We start from the raw sequence: 25509 nt of genomic DNA, 5'->3' as shown, positions 1-25509 counted from the left end.
CAGGGTCGATGAATGTTGTGCTTCACTCGCGACAGGTACAGAGTCCTCAGATGCGCCTGCTGGGGTGTGTGGGCCTGGGTCAGGAGCAGGGGCTGCGTTAGGAAGAGTGTCCATGACAGCAGCAGGGTGCATGACAGCAGCAGGGTGCAGGACAGTAGCAGGGGGTAACCTGAGGGAGAAAAGAGGGGTGTGTGGGTCCGCACTCAGGCGTATGGGCCGCGTCGGGAGCAGGGGCTACATCAGGAGGAGTGGCAGGGGGTACTGCTGGGCCGGGGGCGGCGTCTGAGGCAGGACGGGCGTGTTGGGGTCGGTAGGACGTGGTGCTTGGGGCAGGAAGAGGAGCGGCTGTCTGCTTAGAATAGCAGAGCTGCTCTAGGGTGTCTAACCTGCGGTGTAGAGACAGTAGCTGTAGAGCCGATGAGAGCTGCCTCTGCGTGGGTAAGCCAGTCTTCCATGTTGCTTGAAGACTGGGAGAGTGATCAGTTTCTCCTCCATCCTGTGTGAGTGCGAATCTCCGGGGTTCACCATTTGTAGAAGTATGAGATATTGGTTCACTCTCAGGATGGGGTGGAGAAAGGAAACTCACAATGTGCTCATTGTATACATACTGTATTGGATGTACAATGCAGCTTGTTGCTGGGTAGGAAGCATGGTAATAAGCGTTGAGTAGAGAGAGCTGGGTGGTGAGGGTGCCCAGAGTGAGGGCACACAGCTTGAGGGATGCCAAGGTTGCTGGCGGGAGCGGCAGCTGCCAGGCTGGCGCGGAGGAGGTGGTGTTGCTTGCTGGTGGCACTGTGTAGAAATAGGCTGGTCACAGCGATGTCAGGCCTTATAAGGCGGGGGTAGGCGTGGGTAGATAGTTGACCCCCGCTCCGTGGGCGGCGCTGGAGGCGTAGGCTGGGGATTTCGAGAAGGTTCGGTGCTTGTAGGGGAGGAATCCACTACAATACAAGAATGAAAAAAAGATCAAAAGTGAGAAACATGATCTTAGACCTATGAATTATAATTATTATTATTATAAATTTTATTATATTTTAGCCCCCCAGGCCCTGATGTGGATCAATGATCTATGCCCAGGTGGGCTAAAAAAAAAAAAAAAAAAATTCTGAAAACCGAAAAATTCCGAAATCCAAAATGCTTCTGGTCCCAAGGATTTCGGATAAGGGATTGTCAACCTGTATTTAATGGTACCAAGATAGGGGAAGAAACAAAGGTAATATTGCAGGAATAATGATGCCCCAACATACAATAATGATGATTTATTAAAATGAAATTGAGTACCTGAACACTTTAACAGAACATAAACACAAGAACCACTCCTTGGGGTTCACTCAAGACTTGACCAAATTTATGTTAACACTGATACAAACTACAAGGAACACTTGGCCTTACATCAAAATTAGCAAAACAACTATTCAACTTTGCTAGGACCAATGTTCAGTCAACATTACTCCAGGTTACTCGTAGTATTCTATGACAGTGGCACACAACAAAGATTGGTCGTCAGCCCTTCAATCACATTATTGCTTGTACTAATACTCCATAGTACTTCTCAAAACCCGTCACAAAATTTTAATTCGTGTACAGTATAATCTCGTTTTACACGGTCATATAAACCCGTGGAGGTCCGCGTATAACGCGAAACGCGTAAACGAAATAACAGAACATATGGGATTAATTGAAATAGAGACTGGGCCAACCACCAGACTACCCTTTTTCCGACACAATACCTATGTTGTAGTAAAAATAACATCTTAATTTTATGATGGTATGCACACACAATTAATATTTAAGAGAAATGTCAATAATATTAGGTTTTTTAGCACTTACGTTAGTAGAAGAGATGGCTGGGCACACGGGGATGGGGGGTTGGTTCCGAGGCAGAGGGCAGATTATTGGCCCCCACCTGTATCACTAACCACCACAGAGGCTAGCAGGGCCTCCTTGTCAAACCCCTCAAAGTCCATATACTCACTATCACTGACTTGGGCTGGCTGTGGTGGGTGGCGGGTGAAGAACTCGGTAATGTTTTGTTGACTGGGCGACCTAGAGCGCACCCTGCCTGCACCGCTTCCCGCATAAATGATGGAATGTACCGCGTAACTAATAATTTCTGCGTCTGGCCAGGTGTCGCGTAAATGACCAACCACGTAAAGGAAATCCGCGTAAATCGAGACCATACTGTACAGTAATTATTATTAACTCTCAAAACTGGGGATGCAGGTTCCTCTGGCTCATACAATTATCATGACTCCGTGAATCTTAGTGATACAAACTTACCTCGTGTCTCTTTTTAATATTATACCTGTTAACACTCCTTACATCACAGGATACTGTACATCGGTTTTCATTTACTAGGTGGGAATAAGGTACCTGAGACGGAACAAACATGGATACATACAGGATGTTACCACAGGCTTACGCCACTTGTATTCAAAACAAATGCATAACGTTCACACTCTGTGACACTGTGAACAGGCTCTGCTGTTTCTGGGGTTCGACCCATGTCTAGTGGACACGGCCGCACCCGTAGGCCTACGACTCTCGTCGGACACCACCCACTCAAGTTCTTAATCCTGGTGTATTAAAGACATCCTATCTGCCACTGGCCACCGCCTCTCGGCAGCTCCAACAACACACACTGGGCCTAGTTGATGAGGAAAGGGCATTCAGAATGATATGAAATCTAACTACAAATGTCATAAAATACGTCTTGTGCAAGGGAACAGATGGCGCATGAACATAATTATGTTAACTCACAAGACTTCAATTACATTAGCAGGAACACTAACATATTCAGCACAATTCAACTGAGTCAAATTCACTTAATGTGATGGTGAGACATGGAGTAACTTACCTGGTTGACGAGGGAAAGGCATTCAGAATGAACTATTCAAACTGCGCGCTCTGTTTTATTCCCCCGGTGTTACCACCATTGATACTTTTACATACATATAAATTCAGTTATGGTACACCTCGGGCTGTGAAAATTAGGCTATGGGCATATATTAATTATATTAAACTTTTATAATCTAATCAGTGTTTGAGCTTGCAATGCAATAATTAAATTGATGTCAAGTACATAGGGGGCAGTCACATTCTGGTGAGGCAGTCAACCACAACCTAGGCCTACTGATGAGTATACACCCACCTCTCGTTTTACACGCATTTAATTTAAACGTTTTTGGAATAACGCGTTTGTTCAATTAACACCTGTTCCTAATTTACACGCAACTATTTTTTAGATAACGCTGTTTTAAATTTGCCTTCTGTCCACTTTCAAATTTGCCACAAATTCGCCTGGCAGCGGAGTCGCATATGATGGCTGGTGAGGTGCGTGTTAGTATTACTGTAAAGTCACAGTCATATCAACATCAACGATTTTAATATTATTATTATTATTAATAATAATAATCATTATTATAATAATGTAATAATAAAGATTTTTACTACTAAAGATGATGAAGATAATGATGATAATGAAGTTTAGTATACAGTTCTGTACAACAACTGTGACGATGTCCAGCTGTTTAGTGTTTACACATCAAGCTTCCTGCGTCCCGTTTTCTCATTTCATTTCAGCACTACTTGTTTGCGTGTTCATCACGTATCTATTAGTGTTAAACACTGTTTTCCCCATCGAGCATGTCTGGAAAACGTCCATCTGCCTTCTCTGGTGAGCCTAAATATAAAAAGGCAAAAAAAACAATTGCAAAGGACGTCAAGTTAGATGTGATCACTCGCCTTCAGAGTGGAGAGCGTGTGTTGGATGTGGGCTGGGTTGCTTGGGTTAAGTGAGAGCACTGTTTGTACCATTCGAGACAATGTGAGAAAAGAAAATAAGAACATAAGAATGGAGGAAACTGCAGCGGGCCTATTGGCCCATACTGGGCAGTCCCGTTTACACCCAACCCCTATTGCTCATATGAGCATCCAACCTATGTTTGAAGCAATTCAGCGTATTCGAGTTAATGATGATATTTGGTAACTTGGTAACTTGTTCCCACTACTCTGTTTCAAACCAGTGTTTACCTATTTCACGCCTAAATCTAAATTTGTCTAATTTAAAACCATTGTTACGAAGTTCGCTCCTGGTTGGATAGTTTGAGTACCTTTGTAATGTCCCCTTTGTTTAGCCCTGCCTTCCACTTATACACCTCTATCAGGTCGCTCTCACGTCTCGAGGGAGTGCAAATTAAGATGCTTTAACCTGTCTCTATACTCAAGGTTCCTAATGCCGGGATTAGTCTTGTCATTCTCCTCTGAATTCTTTCCAAGGATTCTATATCCATTCTGTAATACGGTGACCAGAACTGAACTCGTAATCAGGTGTGGTCTCACAAGAGCAAAGATACAGTTTTAGGATGACCTCGCTAGTCTTGTAACTAACACTCCTTTGTATGAACCCAAGTACTTTATTAGCCTTGTTACGAGCAAAAACACATTGTTTACTTGGCTTAAGGTTCCTACTTATCATTACTCCTAAATCTCTCTCGCAGTCGGATTTCTCTATGGCATCGTTGTTCATCTGGTATCTGGTTTCCCTGTTTACATCTCCTATACTGAGTACTTTACATTTGTCCACATTGAATTTCATCTGCCATTTTTCAGACCATTCGAAAAATTTGTTTAGATCTTCCTGTAGTTTTGCGAGTCCTCGTCAGATTTAATTACACGTCCTATTTTAGTGTCATCAGCAAATTTACTTATGTTGCTGTCTATGCCGATATCTATGTCGTTTATGTATATAATAAATAATAATGGTCCAAGTACTGAGCCTTGGGGAACTCCACTTGTGACGTTGCTCCAATGGGACTTAGTGCCGTTAATGCTCACTCGCTGTTTCCTGTCCTGTAACCACGCCCTAATCCATTTAAGGATGTTACCTTTGATGCCATGAGCTTCTACCTTTCTAATTAGTCTTTCGTGGGGGACTCTGTCGAAGGCTTTGCTAAAATCGAGATATACCACATCCCTAGATCACGATTCTGAAAACTGATGAAAAGATGTTAATAGATTAGTTAGGCAAGAACATCAATTTATTGAAGCCATGTAGGAATCATTGATCAATCGGTGCTTCTCCAGGTGATTTCGAATAGGATTTAGAATAGTTACTTCCAGTACCTACTAATGATGTTGGGCTGATTGGGCGTGGTTAAGTCAGATCTATGTCACCTTTGAAAATCGGAATTACATTCGCTATCCTCCAGGATTCTGGTACTACACCTGTTTTTAAGGACATGTTAAACAACTTTGCTAAGGGCATACTAAGCTCTTCCTTACATTCCTTTAATACTCTGGCAAATATCCCATCGGGACCAGGTGACTTATTAGGCTTTAGTTTGTCTATTTGCTTACTAACATCGTTACTAGTCACTACTATCTCGCTTAATTTGTTTTCTTCACTATCTCTGAATAAAGTCGGTGCCTCAGGTATCATGTTTAAATTTTCGGTGGTGAAAACTGTTGATTATTCAAATTATTTCATTTCTCCGCTGTTAATAGTGAGCTCGCCGAGTCTGACCGATATCCAATTTTTTCTGTTTTAGTTTGATACATTTGGTAGAATCCTTTGGGGTTTGTCTTCGCCTCCCTTGCTATCCTTACCTCATTATTCCTCTTTGCTTTCCTTATCTCGGTTTTAACCCTACTCGCCAATACCCTATAATAGTCCCGGAGGTGAATTTCGCCACGATTTATCCTTCTACCTATAGCCTTCCTTTGGCCAATGATGTTCTTTAAATAATTATTTATCCATTTAGGGTCGTTGTTGTCTGATCTGAGTTTTTTGTATGGTATGTTCTGCCTTTGTGCATTAAGTAACTCACTATTTAAATTGTCGTGGAACTCGGCAATCTCAGATCTCGTTATCAGGTCGGTGTCATCTGCCAGGTTCACGGCCAAGCGCGACACCCCCTCTCTCAGCTGCCTCTTTAAACTGTCAAAGTTTGCCCTTCTGAAATCTGGTACTTTAGTGGAATTTTCCTTACGTCTGCCCTGAAAATCTAACTGGAATCGAATTTCTTTGTGATCGCTGTTTGCAAGTTCGTTCCCTACCTCGACATTGCTAATGAGGTTTTCTCTGTTTGACAAAACTAAATCCAATTTATTATTACCCCGTGTGGGTTCGGTTATATGTTGACTTAGGAAACAGTCCTGGATCGTCTCGAGAAAATCCTCTGATTTTGAGTTACCCGTAAGGTCGGTCCAATCTATTTGGCCAAGGTTAAAGTCGCCTACTATACAGACTTTGTTGTGTATGGAAGCCCTGCGCATTTCATCCCAGATAAGTCGCTCATTGACGCTATCAAGATTGTGGGGGTCTATATATTACTCCTGTGATTAATTGTTCCCGACCGTCGCTTAATTCTATCCAAATTGTTTCTGTATTCCTCTCAGTTTTTATTTCCTTATTTATTTCACACTTCAGATTATCCCTAACATAGATTGCTACTCCGCCTCCTTTCCTGGTCTGCCTATCGATATGGAACAGTTTGTAACCCGCAATTTGGTATTCGACTGGTAATTCACGTGTGTCTACTGTAAGTTGATCCATGTTTCAGTGAATGCAATTATATCGATTTCTTCGGTACATACCAAGGCCTTAGCCATCGACATCTGACATCTCCAGACCACAGCCTACCGTTACCTCAACCACCGACAACTTGCTCGTACCCTCGCCTCAGTATTCTTCCTCCTCAACCCTCCCCTACCCCACCTTTGTCAAGCAGAAGTCGCCAGTCGTCAATGTAAGTGTTATTTAAGATGTATTTGCTATTACTTTACTTTTACTTTTATCCTCTTCACCACTGATCGGCTCGTTAGCTGCTTGGGCGATCGGTTACTTCTCTGACTACTCTTCCTTTTCTTTTATCCTCTTCACCAAAAGATAGACGCGTTAGCCGCTTGGGCGATCGGTCACGTTTCTGTTACGCACTGTTGGCAAGTACTGGGCATGCACCGGCTCCTGAATGTACCTGAACCCGCTCCAGTGTTGGTCAAGTCTTGTCTTGAAAGAAATCACACTCGGTGCCGTCACAACACTTACTGGTAGAGTGTTCTAAGAATTTACAACCCTCACCCCGAAAAAGTTTGCCCTCACAGTTTTCTGGACCTGCGGCTTCTTCAATCTTGAGCTGTGACCCCTTGTGGGCCGAGCGTCCGCCAGCTCCAAGTAAGGACACTCGACTGAGTAGTGCCCCTTGAGATGCTTATACACCTCAATTAGGTCACCCCTTGCCCGTCCGTAGTATAAGCTAGGCAAGTTCAGGCGCTCCAATCTCTCAGGGTTCAGGTACATTCAGGAGCCGGTGCATGCCCGGGCGGCTAGCGAGCCGATCTTTTGGTTAAGAAGATAAATGAAAAGGAAAAGTATTCAGAGGCGTGACTGATCGCCCAAGCTTATAACGAGCCAATCAGTGACGAAGAGGATAAAAGTAAAAAGTAAAAGTGTACATTGTAAGCAAAGCATCAAAATTGTAAATGCATTTTGGGTTTTTACATGCTAAAGTTAAAGTTATAAAACTAAATAATTTAAAGATCATTGAAGTGTCATTTAATTACTCATTAATGGCTATTTTTAAGCCTTATTTACCATGTTTCCCTGGACAGCAGTTGGTTGCTCTCCTACATTTTGGTCGTGTACAGCACTGTGTGTTCTTCATTAAGGCTGTATTATTATATGACATGAAGATAGATATTTGAGTACAGTACTGTACATTGCAGACTCATAGTATTGAGTATTGTTAAGGTACATATAACAAAGGCTATCAAGACTTGATATTAGATGATATCATCAAAGTCTGGGTACATTACTACAGTGAGTTCTGCTATAACGCGTGTTTTCATAACGCGAATTTGCTCTAACGCGATTTATGAATTAGGAACGATATTTGTATAACGCGAATGCTTGTTTGCTATAACACGATTTTTGCTTACTATTTCTCCAATTTTGTGGTACAGTGGGGTATGCTATAATGAATCTAATTGGTTCTAGAACCTTGTTCGTTATAGCATTCGTTCGTTATAGGATTAATCCGTTCCAGGCCCCCAAATACAACCACTTAACACTGAAAAATATAATATAAAATTGTAAAAAAGTGCATAAATATGCATCTAAACCCCTGAAATAAAGAATATCATTAATAATTGTAATAAAAAAACAATAAATTAGAAAAAAAAAAAAAATCAATAATGTTCGTTGTAGGAGTTTCGTTCGTTATAGCATTCTCAATTTTATAGGTAAAACCGTTCGTTAGTAGGATCCATTCGTTATAGCATACCCCACTGTATTAACTGTGAATATAGTAAAGAAGAATATCAACAAGAAGCGTTCTGGTGATAGAATTCCCGGTGATGATCGTAAAAGAAAGGATATAACACTTGAAGAGAAGCTCGATTTTATCAACCTCAAAATCACCCTTCTCCCCCATCAAGTAAAGTGTTACATTTACTGTATGATTTCATTATTAGATATGAATGTAACATTTATTTAGACTGCTATCCTTTGTGTTAGGCTAACTACTAAATTTTTTCGATTTCGAGTAATCTGCACTTAACCCTATTTTCTCCATAAGCCCTGTTATTTCTATTACGCGATTTTCTATAACACGATATTTTACAAGAACACAATTATCGCGTTATAGCAGAACTACCTGTACTTCATGTTATTATATATACAGTCAACCCTCACTTTACGCGGTCCCACATTCCGTGTTTCCACGTTTACGCGGTACCCTGCCAGAACCCGGGATGCTCATATTCCGCGGTGCGTGTACCCCTTTACGCGGGTGAAGTATAATTTTTTTATTTAGCTCATAAAATTCATACAAATTACCCGGCCAGAATATAATTTACATTGCTGGAATTCTTACAATTTGATGATCATTTTGAATATAAACATCATAGATTTTGCATTAGACATACAAATTTTAGATCTAATGTAAGTATTTTGTTTACTCTGAGTAAATATGTTATCTTTTGTGCAAAATATATGAAGTGTATATTCAAAATATTCCTGGTCTTGCAAGGAATCCAGCAATGTCAATTATATTATCCTAACTTTAGTCTGAGGTATTATTTATTACTAAAAAGGTAAATATTCTGGTTTCTCCCACACATTTTTCTGGTAGGGAGGGTTGGCGGGGGGTGGGGGGAGGGAGGGACCGACCGACCATCTGGTGCGGCAAGAATATATTTTTTTTTTTATTAACTGAAGATATTTGTTTTAGCTCATAAAATTCATACAAATTACCCGGCCAGAATATAATTTACATTGCTGGAATTCTTACAATTTGATGATCATTTTGAATATAAACATCATAGATTTTGCATTAGACATGCAAATTTTAGATCTAATGTAAGTATTTTGTTTACTCTGAGTTAATATGTTATCTTTTGTGCAAAATATATGACATTTATATTAAAAATATTCCTGGTCTTAGAAGGAATCCAGCAATGTCAATTATATTATCCTAACTTTAGTTTGAAGTATTATTTATTACTATACCTTAAAATCTAGTGGTTTTCCCCCAAACATTTCTCAGAGAGGGAAGAGCCAGGAGTGTGAGAAGAGGGGGAGGGAGTTGAGTCCATTATTTGAATGGACATTAACTTGGTGACTGTATTTCTCTTAAGTATTAATTGTGTGCATGTACCATCATAAAATTAAGATGTTATTTTTACTAGAACATGGTATTGTGTCGGAAAAAGTGGGGTTTGGGGGTAAGCCGGTCTCTATTTTAATTAATCCCATATGTTTTGTTGTTCACTTTACGTGTTTCTCACTTTCCGCGGTACCCTGTGGGTTGAATTAACCGCGTAAAGTGAGGGTTGACTGTATTTTTTTTTTTCAGATGAAATGAAGAGGAAAGGCATAAGCACACTAAAACCTGGTCCTCTTGAGACAACAAGGCTGCATGTTGAGAGGGCTTGCCGACCCAATGTGTCCACTTTGGTGCCTAGCCTTAGCACTCAATACCAGCAAGTATGTTCTATTGTTAAAGTAAATTTTCACATTTTGTCTATATTTTTAAAGTTATGTTTGTGGTAGTAGGCAGCTACCAAACAGGGAGGTACTACCGCCTGGGAAGATATTGGAAGCATAATGTGTTGTCCAATGGTAGACCCTGCTGCCATATGGCATCACGAAAATTGTGACCAAGTCCCAGGTTGCTGATCTGTCTTTCTACCTCATTTACACACAATTGCAGGGTCTCAATTGTTTCTTTTACTTGACAACACAACATTTATACTGTACAATATAGCATTTCTTACTATTGAGTTTTTTCTATGTAGTTCTTTATTATTATTATTATTATTATTATTATTATTATTATTATTATTATTACAGTGTTATTATTATTATTATTGTTATCATTATTAATTTGTTTTACTTTTTATTATAAATTTTATTTACTATGAATAATTATTACATTTTTGGCCCCCAGGCCCCGATGTGGGTCAGTGACCAGTGCCCAGGTGGGCTAATCCCCATAAAAAAAAGAAAAGGTACAGCGGGTGGAGGGTGTACCTCTGCCACCCCTGCTCAGCGCTGGTGCTCTTGCTGCCACTACCCTTCCCCTGGATATAACCCATGTACAGTCACCCAAAAAAGTCCTGTTGCGAACCATGAACCCCGAGATTCAGACTCTTGAATCCGAAGCATTTATGGACAGAATAATGTATCAGAGTCTACTGCTTCGGTTCATGAGTCTGAATCGTGGTTCGCGACAGGACTTTTTTGGGTGAATGTACACCCGTTCCCTTTCAACCTCAACTTGTCCCTCCTCTGCTTCAAGCTCTGCAGGAGCTTCTTGTGCTGTTCCCTCTGCATTACCGTGCGATCTGGGTGAATGAATACACTGTGAGATGTCTCGCTCCTTGCTAAATTTTTTGCCTGCTGAATAATTTCCCTTTTCTTCTCCTCACTCAGAGGGCAGCTAAGTACAGTGGTCCCTCAGTTAACGAACACAATTCCAGAAGGTCGTTCGTTAACCGAAACCATTGTTTCAATGGGATTTTGGGTAATTGGTTCCATCTCACCGAAAATTACATACAAACTAAAAATAAATGCAGTAAAGTACACTTACTTTGAGGTGTGCATGTAGAAGGCTCCTGGTTGATGATAATGATGATGGGAATTAGAAGTGGGGGTAGAGGAGAAGGGAGAAGAGGAGGCAGTGGGGTGGAAGAGAAATCACCCCATGCTTCATGCCGCCATTTCACCCATAAAATATTAAGTTCACTTGGTGTAATTCAAGATTATTTTCTTTAAATCAACACTGCACTGCACTATATATTGTCAATATGTAAAATAAATTTCAGAATGACCAATAATTGTACAATACTGTAAAAATGTAAAAATAGTTTATGTTCAAGAGAGTCTCAAGCAAGATGCTTCCTCCACTGAGCAGAGACACAAACTGACGCCATTCTGGGTGAGACAAGTGGTTTGTTTGGCGTGCTAAAAAATAGTTCCCTGTACTTCAATTATGTTAAATAATTGTTAAAATGACTAAAAATTTTATTATAAGACTTGGAAAATTATTGAATAGTACAACCTTCTTGATATTTACTCAAATGGTAACGAATTTAAGCCCTAAAACCGATTACTGTATTGGCGGACTAATACTACAGCTGGTGAGCAGGCAAAAGCAGGCGAAAACATGTTGACACGATTTCATAAGGATTTCGTTCACCGAATTTTTTTCATTAACTGAATTGAATATTCTTATGGAAGGTAATTCGTTAACCGATGCATTCGTTAACCGAGGGATCACTGTACTGTTATTTTTTCTTTATTTTTAAATAGGTTTAGATCTACACACACACACACACACACACACACACACACACCATGAGGGATTTGATATGTGATTACTGTGGGGGGATGAAGGATATGGATGATACAGGCCTGACCATTGCAACATTTAGGATGATGCAAGCTGCCATAAAGCATGAACGCTGTTGCTGGTATTGCCCTGACTGCACAGTCAAGATGAAAGAGGCGATTGCAAGCCATAGGGGAACGAGTTCCCTAAGGACAAAAATAGATGTAGCTGGATCCTTGCCGGTTGCCAAACTAGAACAAGTTGGGAAAGAGATCCTTGCTAAGACTGAGGAAGTGGTCAATAGAATGGAGGTGGTTGCTAAGAGGAGTTATGTTGAGGCATTAGCAGGGCCACGGGAGGTGGCGGAGAGTAATGCTGGATCAGAACAGGTTCTACAGCAGCTATGGACTCTGAAGGAGTGTGTCGAAGAAATAAACATTAGCGGACCTACTGTTAGGGAATAGGAGGAACAACAGAAATGTTTCCAGCGCAGGAACAATGTAATAGTTTTTGGAGTTTTTGAGAGCCAGGCGGAGGGAACTGAGAGTAGGATAACACACGATAAGATGCAGTTTAAGAATATTTGTACAGAGGTTCTGAAGATACCATCACCCCCTCAGGATGTGAGGAGGCTGGGACAAAAGCAGAGGGATAAGCCTCGCCCCCTCAGGATCACACTAGTGAGTGAGGAGGAGAAATGGGAGGTTATTCGGCAGGCAAAAAACTTAGCAAGGAGTGAGGCATCTCGGAGTGTATTCGTTCACCCAGATCGCATGGTAATGCAGAGGGAACAGCACAAGAAGCTCCTCATAGGCTTGAAGCAGAAGAGGGAGGAGTCAAGGAGGAACGAGGATGGTTGTACATGGGTTATATTCAGGGGGGGCGGGGTAGTGGAAGCAAGTGTGCCGATACAGAGCCAGGGGGCAGCAGCGCACCCTCCACCCACTCTACCCCAACCCGGGAGGTGGCACCAGTGCTGCCTATCAGCCGGGAGGAGACGAGCGCCGTGTAAACAATGGCATTTCTAACCACACCCTGCAAAATAGTGTTATTAGCAAATGCTGCAGCTTCTGAGAATGGAGGGAAGCTGGATTTACTACTAAGAGCGGAGACGTTACCGAGAACAAATTCTGGCTTGAATGTAACGTACTGTACACTAATTCGAACATGTTCCTTGATAAGAGAGAGGAATTTGAAACACTACTGAAGGAAAATCAACCCAATATAGTAGTTGTAGAACTGTTGTGCAAGAATAGGAGAATCGACCCAGAAGAATGCGAGTTTAGTATTGACAGATATGACTTATTTACAAACCTTCTTTCTGAAGTAACTTGCAAGAAGGGAGTGGTTATCTATGCTAGGCAAGACCTTAGAGCCATCCAGGTGAGGGTACAGGGAGAGAATGTTTTTGAAGAATCAAAGTGATGTAAGATTAAGTTGAAGGGAGGAGCTGCACTTATTGTCGGGTGCCTCTACAGATCCCCAAACTGCAACTTACCAGACCAAAGGAACTTAAGAGCCTTAATAGACAATGCAACCATGCTCAGCCTTAGCCATCTCCTTGTCATGGGGACTTTATCTATGGCAACATCGACTGGAGAAATGAGACCGCGCCAAATGACCTAAATTACCCTGCTACTCTTTTTGTAGTAACTGAGAGATAATTTTCTGTTCTAACATGTTAAAGACCCGACACATTACAGAGTGGAACAAACACCCAAGCCACTGGACCTCATCATAACAAATGAGGAGGGTATTTATTTATTTATTTATTTTATTTATTTATTTTTTTTTTTTACAGGGATTAGCCCACCCGGGCACATATCACTGACCCACATCACGGCCTGGGGGACGAAAAAAAAAAATAATGATAATAATAATAATACCTGTAATAAAAATTAATAAAAATTATAATAAAAAATAAAATAATAACCATTAATAAAAAATAAAAATAAATAAATAAATCAAGAGTGGGAAATGATATACAGTATGTATGTTGTGTTGTCAATGGTAAGAGAAACAATTGAGACCCTTCAATTGTGTGTAAATGAAGCAGAAATTCAGATCAGCAACCTGGGACTTGGTCACAATTTTTGTGATGCCATATGACAGCAGGGTCTACCTTTAGACAACACATTATGCTTCCAATATCTCCCCAGGCAGTAGTACCTCCCTGTTTGATAGCTGCCTACTACCTACCACCTTGTATGGTGCCCAAACTGGAACATCTAACCCCAGTTGGCACCAGCCACCATGTAATACTGTCTTTCAGGTTCAATTGTTACTCGGTGCACGACATAACCAGGCCAAGGTACAAATATTACAAGGGTAATTATGAGGGGTATCCACTGGCCTGACTCACTAAGGCATACCGTATATCTCGGTCTATAAGGCGTCGGGGTGCATAAGACGGACCCCCCAAATTTCCATTTAAAAAGTAGCTTTTGAGCTCTATTCACTGTATAAGACCAGTACCCCAAATGTGACACTTACCTACTGACTCAGTAGTCCTTTACCAACCATCCTTGGTTTTTTAAAATAAGGCCAATTCACTTCAAGTAATGTCATCAAATGTTACCCGCTGGTGTAGTGTAAACACTAGTGACGTCACTTAAGCGTCTGTATTTAACTGTCAGTAGTTTCAAGAAATAATGCAGTCATTTACTGAATATTCCTTGTAAAAAAATATATTTTAAATTAATTATTTATAGGAGATACCGGGTAAGTATTATCAGTAAATATACCGATATGCATTACTGACCACCTCCACGGCTAAAAATAGCCCAATCTCGCGGTCACTTTCCCTTTCTTGTCTCCTCACTGGCATATGGGGAGGGGTGTGTGATGATAGCTGTGTTTATTACAGGGGTATAATTCTCTTTTACGGTATGTTAGACAGGTTTATAATACATTTTTATTATTTTAATATACCGGTAATCTTAATTTGAATCCAGCTTGCCAAACGTAAGTTTCAGTATAAAATAATTAGTGGTAAGACCTTGTGAGTGGCTTACGATGCTTCCATCACCACTCTTGACACACTAAACCACAATATTTAAGAGGTAAGAATTTTATACTTGGTGGTTTAGACGACCCCCTAACTTTGGGCAGATTTTTTTAATGTTCAAATTCCGTCTTATAAGCCGAGATATACGGTAAGAACGCAGATGCTACACTAATTACCATAGCGAGTAAAGTAAATCATTTGATCGAGAAATACATATGCAAGACCAAATCCAGTGCCTCTAGAAATACAAGGAGACCGCTTCACTTGAACCATGCGGCGGTCGACAAAGTTAAGAAGAAAACCCAGAAATTCAAGACGTGGGTCAGGTCGAACGATGTGCTGGACAGGAGGATGTTATGCAAGAGCCAGGAACCAAGCAAAGGCAGAGTGTAGGGGTGAAAAGGAGTTCCAGAGGCTGGTTGCAAGCGAGGTCAGGACAAACCCAAAGGCGTTTTACCGCTATGTACAGTCAAAATTAAAAACATGAGTAGGAGTATCGACGCCTGAGGCTTGAAGTTGGTAGATACACAGAGTCTGACCAGGACAAAGCTGAGGCATTGAACAGCTTCTTTCCTCGGTGTTCACAAGAGAGGATGCGAACAATTTTCCTGTGTTTGAGGACAGGCTGTTCGACACATCACTGACCCACATTGTGTTCACAGAAGAGGGTATTAGAAATAGACTGTCAAAGCTAAAGGTCCATAAGAGTCCCGGCCCTGACATAGTGCATCCCAAAGTGCTGAGGGAGTTGTGCAATGAGCTTCCTGAGCCCCTGAAGATTATGTTCAGTAAATGCCTGGATGAACAAAACGTCCCCAGTGATATGAAAATGGCTTATGTGAGTCCTATCTGCAAGAAGGGCGATTGTTGCTCCGCAAATAACTATAGACCGGTGAGCCTAACAAGCATAATATGTATAGTACTTGAGAGCACTATAAGAGGTGCCATGATGGAACATCTACAACGAAAAAACCTCGTAAATGATTGCCAACACGGATTTTGGCCGGGGCGCTCCTGCTTGACACAATTAATCAGGGTAATGGATATTTGGACCCAAATTCTAGATGAGGATGGTAATATCGACAATATTTTCCTTGATTTTTGCCAAGGCTTTTGACAGTGTACCCCATGAAAGGCTGAAAATTAAACTGGAAAGGTACGGCATTTGCAGAAATGTCTTAGCGTGGATAGAAGACTTTTTACATAACTGCAAGCAGTGTGTGGTGGTTAATGGCACGAAATCATCATCTGTATCCGTAACAAGCAGGTTACCACATGGCAGTGTATTGGGCCTGCAGCTGTTTTTTGCTTCATAAATGACATGCCTGACATACACTTCTCCATACAAATGTTTACTGATGACACCAAGTTATTTCGGGAAATTAAGAACCAAGCGGACTGTGAAGAGCTGCAGAACGATTTTTGTGAGCTTCAAGAATGATCGAAGAAATGGCTGCTGAGATTCAATGTCACGAAGTGTAAGAGGATGCACCTGGGGCGTACCAACGGTAAGGAGGCGTATCATATGTCCCAACGGGTCGAAGAGATTGCATTAAATGAGATGAAATGTGAAAAGGACCTAGGTGTGTACGTTGACAATGAACTGAAGTTCTCGGGTCTATTGTGAGAAGAAGGTAAACCAGGCAACTGAGTTGTTAGGACTTATAAGAAGGTCGTTCAGTTATCTAGATGGTCCGTCCCTCGTAACAATCTTTAAGAGTGAAGTGCTTCCCCGCCTGGAGTACTGTCATCCCGTCTGGTCCCCGAGATTTGCTAGGGACTGTCAGTTGGTTGAAAATGTCCAAAGGAGAGCCACCAGATTGGTGCCTGCACTGCGGCACCTCGGCTACCCGAAGAGATTGGAGTACCTGAACTTGCCTAGCTTGTACTACAGATGGGCAAGGGGCAACCTAATTGAGGTGTATAAGCATCTGCAGGGGCACTACTTAGTCGAGTGTTCTTGCCTGCCCCACAAGGGACACAGCTCAAGGTTAAAGAACATGCAAGTCCGGATAACTATGAGGGTAACTTTTTCGGAGTGAGAGTTGTAAACTCTCGACAGAAACTCTCTGCCAGAACAATCTGCCAGAGAGTGTGGTGATGGCACTGAGTGTGAGCTCTTTCAAGACCAGACTTGACCAACACTGGAGCAGGTTCAGATACATTCAGGAGCCGGTGCAAGCTCAGTACTTGCCAACAGTGCGTAACAGAGACGTGACCGATCGCCCAAGCGGCTAACGAACCGATCAGTGGTGAAGAGGATAAAATTTATAAAAGCATTATTATTGAAAAATTAGACAATATCCATGGCCCCTCAGAAAGTGTTTGGTGTCCGTAAGGGTGGTGGGAAGGTTAAGCGCAAATATGCTCTAAATACGGAATTTCAAAGCACGCAGACTCAGAGTGACTGCAAGCCTCTTGTAGTCTGAGGAATGTCCAGCTGGATCTGCCTTCCAGTTTTTGGGGTAAGTGTACAGTACTTTGTGTGCATTACTTTTTTAAAATATTTTGTTTATTATAAAACATGTATTTCAGTCATAAAAATTGGATAAATTTGTGTTGTACTTGTTTTTTGTTTAATACAGGTATAGGACTTTTTTTTTTGTATTTGCTGTAAGGCGGGCAACTTCTTATCCCGGACACCCCTTCCCCCCAATTAGTCTGCCTTAGAGAGGTTTTACTTATACTGTATATATTTCAGTTAAATCTTTACGACCTTGGGAGTGTGGTAGCAAAAGAAACAGAAGCAGACAATAGGAATTTTGCTCTTAACAAATGTAAAGTTCCCAACATCCATGTGTTTCCTTTGCTACCATACTCTTATCTGCCCAAATGAGCTATACTCTTTACCACCTTACAGTCCATCATTGCATACAATTACTCATATCACTATTTCCTTATGGTTCATTTTTGTTCTACGGGAAAGGGATGGGTAGACTCTTCTAGTTGACAAAAACTATTAATACCTTGCTGTTACTATATTACTGTTTCTTAGTTTTACCTGAAACTTTTCCCAGTATACTGTAGTATTCAATTTAATCTGTTGGAACTCATATTACGTTTTATTCCTGATCTCATCCCTGGAAAACATTAGTGGGGGAACCACAATATGAATTGGGTTTTCTCCTGCTTTTTCTTGGCTGATATCATTGTGTTTGTTGGTATTGTCACATTTTAACCAGAGGTTAACATTTTACATTTAAATCCAACTGGTTTATACACAGACGACACATTTGTTCTGAGGAACATTGTTTTAACATTCAAATTATTATTTTTTTCATAGTTATCATACAAAACCCTGACGCCTGGGAGGCAGAGGACATCACCACCTGGTGATAACACCAAAATTCCCAACCAAACCCTTCCCACAGGTGAGTCAATGATGTCTTCACCACCCAAATGTGAGTCAGTGATGTTCTTACCTACCAACAGGTGAATAAATATCATCACCCACCCACACATGAATAAGTCATCACACACACACACGCACGCACTCACGCATATCTGTGAGGGAGTTACTACACTACGTGTCTGCTGTTCAACACCTCAGCTCACATGATCTACGTGACCTCCGCTGTAAACATTAATCTATATGTTCCTTCACCTTTCTCTAATGAAGGCTTTTTTAAACCACCAATGTATGTAATAAGTCATTTATGTCCAATGTATATTTTCAGCCTTCAGGCTGCAAAACTTTTTCAAAAAACCGTTTATTATTATTATTATTATTATTATTATTATTATTATTATTATTATTATTATTATTATTATTATTATTATTATAACACACATATTTGAATAAGTCATCACCCACCCACATATGAATAATTGCCATCATTCACCCACAGATTAATAAGTCCTGACCCACACACACACATGAATAAGTCATGACCCACACATGAATAAGTCATCACACACACACACACTACTACTACTACTACTACTACTTTTTTTTTTTTTTTAAGCAGATGTGGCCTCCAGCCTCCCCCAATAGCCACACCTTCGCCACCATTTAATTTCCTTAATATTAAATATCCTAATACATAAGAAGCTATCCTATCTGTGTTAAATTAGTTGAGCCGCAGATCTATGCGGCATTCAGTGACTGTAGCCTCATAGTCAATATCTGCAGCAATTGTCGGAGTTGGGGCAGAAGCTCTCGTTCCCCTGAGGCAGAGCAAAGCCGACCGAAGGAGAGAGAAAGACAGTCGACATCTCATCCAGGCTGTAACATGACTTCTGGGCTGCTGCTTCTGTTCGGAGATCAACTCCGCAAGTCTGGCGTAGAAACATCTTGCACTTGGGCCCATCCCACCAGAGGTTGTGAACACTAGAGGAGTGAAGCTGCCTTGATCAACGTTTTGAATTCTCTCCCCATATGCCCTTCTCTTGTCGTTCTCATTCCTCCTATGTGCAGCATCAAGAGCTAGGTTACGGTGACATGCGGCCATGGGATCAAAAATCCTGATGTCGAAGAAAGCTCGCTGTCCCCGCGTCCAGAATCCTCCAGCACTGACGTCCACACGGGCTTCGTTAGATGTGTTTGAAGTCCTGTGTTGGAAGATCTCGCCATCCAATGGGAGGAGGGTCGGTTCTACCATGACGTCCTGGCAGATTTCCTTCAACATATTTGCTGTGAGATCCCTTACCTCGTCGTGCCTCATGCATATGAAGCCCCCCTTCTTGCACACCATGGCGTGATCGCCATCATAGGAAGAGCCACACACGCATTGGGAGGGCAAACCTTCTACTGGCCGACCGTACCTTAGAGCAATGGCATCTGTAAATTCTTGTTTATTAAGACTGAAACCATTTGCCCTTATCGGTAACGTAGTTAACCAGTTCGAGGCGCCCACCTCCTGCACTATAGCTACTTTTTTTCAAACTTTCTGGAACCTGCAGCAATAGTTGCTGCAACTTATCATTTTGGCAGTGCTGTCGATCTGTCGTAATGGACCTACGAATCTTCTTTACTTCGCTGGTATCCACTTCCCCCGTTGCATTCTGGGCTATTATGTGGTCCGTGAGGGCTACCGTGAGCTTAAGTGAATTTTGATGTTCAGTGGCAGCATCTCCTCTGGATTTGTTAGTCCCATCCCTCCCAGTCTTGGTGGAAGTGCAAGAAGTGCTCTTTCTGCTGGGGTTAAGTCAGGGTGTTTCACTAATTTGGGAATGAACTTGACACTGATAGCTTTCTCCAGAGGGTGGAGGAGGGGTCCGATCTCAGGGATAGTACGCATCAGGTAGTTCCAGTGATGCTTGACTCCATGGGTGAATGCTGCAAAGGCTGCATGTGGCTCTGTGTTAGCAATCTCTGACAGAGCTTGGATTTCACTAACCCACTCATTCACCTTTCCCGCTACGTACTCGGTCTTGAAGTCCGTAGTGCCAATTACTGCGCCTAGATGTCTTTGGCCGTCCTTAGTTATTTTGACCTCACTTCCGCCAAAAACCTCCAATGTCTGTTCATAATGTTCTGGCTTCACGATGAGGAAGGACTTGCTGGCGTTTGGGTGGTACCCTATTTGTGGACCTCGCGATGTTACCAAGTCCCACCACTTTTTGATGCCCTCCACTTTTCCTGCAACTACTACTACTACTTTGCTGTCACTCAGAATCAAGTATGACGATCATCAAGCTATGGTTCAATGATATGGGTTATTAGGGATGTCACCTTCATTGGTGAGTTTTGAGGTGACTAAAGAGGTCGATTTAGGACCGGCAGAGTTGTTCACAGATGTTGCACATGTGGAGGGCAACATCTTTGTGAGGGAAGGGCGGTGGCAGCGCCTTTCCGGTGTTGGTGCTTATCTGCCTCGGTTTGCAGTCGGGCTAACTCGAAAGTATTGATACCTTCTCGTGTGGAGTAATCGTCTCCCAGGTGAGGGGGTCGATTTGGCACTTTTTCAGGTTTGTTTGAAGACTATCCTTATACCTTTTCAGTTGCCCACTGGCGTTACGTTTACTATTCGTTAGGTGACTGTAAAGTAGCTGCTTTGGCAGTCTACTGTCGTCCATGTGGGTAACATGGCCAGTCCAGCGTAGTTGTTCATGGATAATGGTAGCCTCGATGCTCCTACAGTTGGTGTCAGCAGGAATACTGACATTTGTTCTCTTGTCTTCCCAGTGAACTCGGAGGATGGAACGTAGACTACTTTGGTGAAAGTTTTTCAAGTGCCTTGACGTGCCTCCTGTATGTGACACATGTCTCGCTGCCATATAACAGGGTGGGTAGGACCACTGTTCGATATACATGTAACTTTGTAGATAATTTCAGCTCCCTACAGCTGAAGACACGCTTTCGGAGTCTGCCAAAGGCTAGAGATGCACATCTGATCCGATGCTGAATCTCTTCATATATGTCCGCGGTAGTGGACAGGTGGGAGCCGAGATATCGAAAGTGGGTAACATTAGAGAGGGTAGTACCATTAAGATAGGTGGATGATGGAGGTGTGTCTGAACCAGGGGCAGGTTGAAAGAGAATCTGAGTCTTACGTACATTCACTTCAAGCCGAAGTGTGCATACACATCTGCTGAGGTGTTCAGGATCTCCTGTAGGTCGCGTTCAGTGTGAGCAACAAGGGTGAGGTCGTCTGCATACTGAAGTTCAGTAATGGAAGCTGCCGACACCTTTGTTCTTCACCCGGTACTCGATGTCCACCCTGCCGGCTAAATTGGCACTGGCACGAGTAAGGAAGGCAGCCAAGAAAATGGAAAAGAGATTTGGTGCCAGTACACACCCTTGCTTAACCCCAGTTTGGATGGGGAAGAACTCAGACTGGGTGCCATTGTGCAAGACATTGTCGTTCATGCCATCGTGGAATTGCCTCACAATGGCGATGAATTTTGGGGGGCAGCCAAAGCGGCTGAGAGTCCACCAGAGCGCTTCCCTTTTGACTGAGTCGAAGCTTTTGTTAGGTTGATGAAAGCCATGTACAGGTCACGACCCTGTTCTCTGCACTTTTCCTGTATCTGGAGGGCAGCAAAGATCATGTCAATGGTGCCATGTGAGGGTCTAAAGCCACATTGAGATTCTGGAAGGAAGATTTCCGTCCCAGGAAGAAGTCTGTTTAGGAGGACTCAGGTAATAATCTTGCTATCTACGGACAGCAGCAAGATCCCACGGTAGTTGCCACAGTCTCCCTTGTCTCCCTTGTTCTTATAAATATTGACGATGGAGGCGTCTTTAAGAGCTTGGGGAATTTCCTCCTTTTCCCTGTATATTCTCCAGGAGAGAGTGGAGACGACTGGTAAGTAGAGGTCCTCCTGCTCTATACTGTACACCTCGGCTGGGATTCCATCAGGCCCTGAAGCTTTGTTATTTTTCATCTGTTTGATGGCAGTAGCTACCTCATCCAGGAATGGAGGATAGCTGAGGTGGGTCAGCTGTGAATGCTGAGGGACCTGCTGGGTAGTCTGGACATCCACATCAGTGTTTCGGTTGAGCAGTGAATGGTAGAGCTCTTCCAGCGCTGAAGGAGGCCTTCATTGTCTTTAGTTATTGAGGTTCTGTCGTATGAGTGAAGGGAGGCTGCGCCAGGAGTGGTTGGCCCATAAAATGTTTGGGTGGAATTGAAAAATTTGTGCATCATGTGCTGATCTCCAAATTTTTGTGTTTCATATGTTTTATTTTTAAACCACTCATTCTTTAGATTGCGAAGTTCCTGCTGGGCCACAGCTTTCTTCTTGCGGAAGGTATCGGCTTTGGTCCGAGACTGAGGGTTGTTCTGCCAGTCAGTTAAAGCAGCATGTTTATCATTGATGAGTGCATTGATTGCTTGGTCATTTTTATCAAACCAGTCCTGGTGTATTCTTTCGATCTTGCCGAGGTTGTCTCTGCAGGTTTTTGTCATGACAGTGTTGAGAATATCCCATTTTTCACTGGGATTTGGGTTGTTCGTTGTCGGGTTGTTTATCAGCCCATGTTTGAGCTGCTCTCTGAAAGCATGTGCTACCGCTGGATCCTCCAGACGCTTAAGGTTAAAACCTCTTTTGGAGGCTTTCTGCTTTCTCCCTTTTGGGGTGACGTGAAGTGAGAGCTTGGCTCTGACGAGCCGATGATCAGTGTAGCAGTGGTCTGAACCATACATGGCATGGGTGATAAGGACATCTCGGCGATCCCTTTCTCTGACAATGATGTAGTCAATGAGATGCCAGTGTTTGGATCGTGGGTGTTGGCACGAACCCTTGAACTTGTCAGCCTGCCTAACAAGGTGTTGGTGACAGTGAGGTTGTGTGCAGCACACTAGCTGAGGAGGAGTAGGCCGTTGAGATTACACTTGCCTAGTCCATTTCTCCTTATGGTTCCTTGCCAAATGTCAGCATCTCTACCAACTCTGGCATTGAAGTCACCAAGGAGCACAACCTAATCTTCTCTGGGGATAGAGGTTAGCACTCTGTCGAGGTTGGTGTAAAAGGCCTCTTTGATATCATCATCTGCATCCAGTGTTGTGGCATATGCACTCATGAAAAAGGCATGACATGAGTAATTCAGTGGGACTCGGAGCGTCGTGAGGCGCTCGTTGATTCCAATAGACATTTTGGTTAGCCTGTGTAGGATGCGTTGGTGGATGGCAAAGCTAACTCCATAAATGCGGTTTCCCTCTACAGCAGCCTTACGCTTCCAGAAGAAGGTATAGCCAGACCCCTGTTCTGTGAGTTGTCCCTCATCTGGGGGCCGGGACTCACTAATGGCTACGATGTCGATGTTATACCTAGCCAGCTCTTTTGCCACAAAGGCAGTTCTTCTTTCAGGACACTCATTTGTGCCAGTATCCAGAAGGGTCCTGACATTCCATGTAGCGACCATAAGAGGTTGTGTAGTTTGTTTTTGTTTGGATCTGTGATTTTTATTGTGTTTTTGACCGCATAAGGATGACCTTACTGGGTGTGGTTGCTCAGTCAGGTTATTTTTTTAGACACCTTTTCTAGCCTCTTCCCCATGTGGGGTGAGCAGAGTGGCTCCTTGAAAGGGCTGCTCAGTCGCACAAACAGGACCAGATTGCACTGCTGCCTAGATCCCAGTGCTTAATTGACCATCTTATCTGTGCCGCCCATGTGCAGAGTTGTAACTAGAGACTCCCGGCAGTCATCTCTGCCTGTCCCCTTCGCCATAGGGCATTTGTGGGTATAGGGGTGTTGATGATGATGAGAGGTATGATGAGCTGGATGATGGCTGCGCGTGAGTTGATTTATGTGGTGAGGCAGGAGCACAGGCTGCAACCACACATCTTGGCTCTCCCTTTTCCTGATCCAGTGGTGCAAGTGTTGCAATGACTGGGGAGAGGGAGAGTTGCAGTGGACTTCCGATAGCCCAGTTTGTTGGGTTTCGGTTAAGTAGCCTGTCCTTCAGGCATTGCCTTCATCCGCCGGTGTAGTCGTTGGGTCCCCATGGTGGCCACCTCTTCTGCCTACACACACACATACACACGAATAAGTAATCACCCACACACACATGAATGAGTCATCACAGACACACACACACACTACAGTGATCCCTCACTTTACACGGTCAATTGAACCCACGGAGGCCCGCGTAAAGCGAGAAACGCGTAAAGTGAACAACATAACATATGGGATTAAATGAAATAGAGACCGGCTGACCCCCAAACTCCACTTTTTCCGACACAATACCTATGTTCTAGTAAAAATAACATCTTAATTTTATGATGGCACATGCACACAATTAATACTTAAGAGAAATAGAGAAATACAGTCACCAAGTTAATGTCCATTCAAATAATGGACTCAACTCCCTCCCCCTCTTCTCACACTCCTGGCTCTTCCCTCTCTGAGAAATGTTTGGGGGAAAACCACTTGATTTTAAGGTATAGTTATAAATAATACTTCAAACTAAAGTTAGGATAATATAATTGACATTGCTGGATTCCTTGTAAGACCAGGAATATTTTGAATATAAATGTAATATATTTTGCACAAAAGATAACATATTTACTCAGAGTAAACAAAATACTTAGAGTAGATCTAAAATTTTTATGTCTAATGCAAAATCTATGATGTTTATATTCAAAATGATCATCAAATTGTAAGAATTCCAGCAATGTAAATTATATTCTGGCCGGGTAATTTGTATGAATTTTATGAGCTAAAACAAATATCTTCAGTTAATAAAAAAAAAATATATTCTTCGCATACTATCTGTCAATCAAAGTACCCCACCTTGCCTCTTCCAACCGCGCCAGATGGTCGGTCGGTCCCTCCCTACCAGAGAAATGTGTGGGAGAAACCAGAATATTTACCTTTTTAGTAATAAATAATACCTCAGACTAAAGTTAGGATAATATAATTGACATTGCTGGATTCCTTGCAAGACCAGGAATATTTTGAATATACACTTCATACATTTTGCACAAAAGATAACATATTTGTTCTGAGTAAACAAAATAATTGCATTAGATCTAAAATTTGTATGTCTAATGCAAAATCTATGATGCTTATATTCAAAATGATCATCAAATTGTAAGAATTCCAGCAATGTAAATTATATTCTGGCCGGATAATTTGTATGAATTTTATGAGCTAAATAAAAAAATTATACTTCACCCGCTTATATGAGTAGATGTACCGCGTAAAGTGGGAATTCCGGTTCTGGCAGGGTACCACGTAAATGTAGAAACTCGTAAAGTGAAACCGCGTAAAGTGAGGGTTCAC

The 25509-nt window shown here is 42.3% G+C and overlaps 1 protein-coding gene across 1 annotated transcript in view; it reads left to right on the top strand.

Moving 5' to 3' along the window:
• LOC121863327 overlaps positions 1-9989 on the top strand; it is a 45214-nt gene extending 35225 nt beyond the window's left edge. The window contains exon 7 of the mRNA XM_042361951.1: positions 9855-9989. Coding sequence (XP_042217885.1) covers positions 9855-9863 — 9 coding nt within the window. The 3' untranslated portion in view covers positions 9864-9989. The remainder of the gene's footprint in view (positions 1-9854) is intronic.
• Positions 9990-25509: the final 15520 nt, after the last annotated feature.

Source organism: Homarus americanus, unplaced genomic scaffold (assembly GCF_018991925.1).
Source record: "Homarus americanus isolate GMGI-L3 unplaced genomic scaffold, GMGI_Hamer_2.0 scaffold46197, whole genome shotgun sequence".
Classification (NCBI taxonomy): domain Eukaryota; kingdom Metazoa; phylum Arthropoda; class Malacostraca; order Decapoda; family Nephropidae; genus Homarus; species Homarus americanus.
The sequence above is the reverse complement of the archived record's forward strand: the minus strand, read 5'-3'. Positions and strand labels throughout refer to the sequence as shown.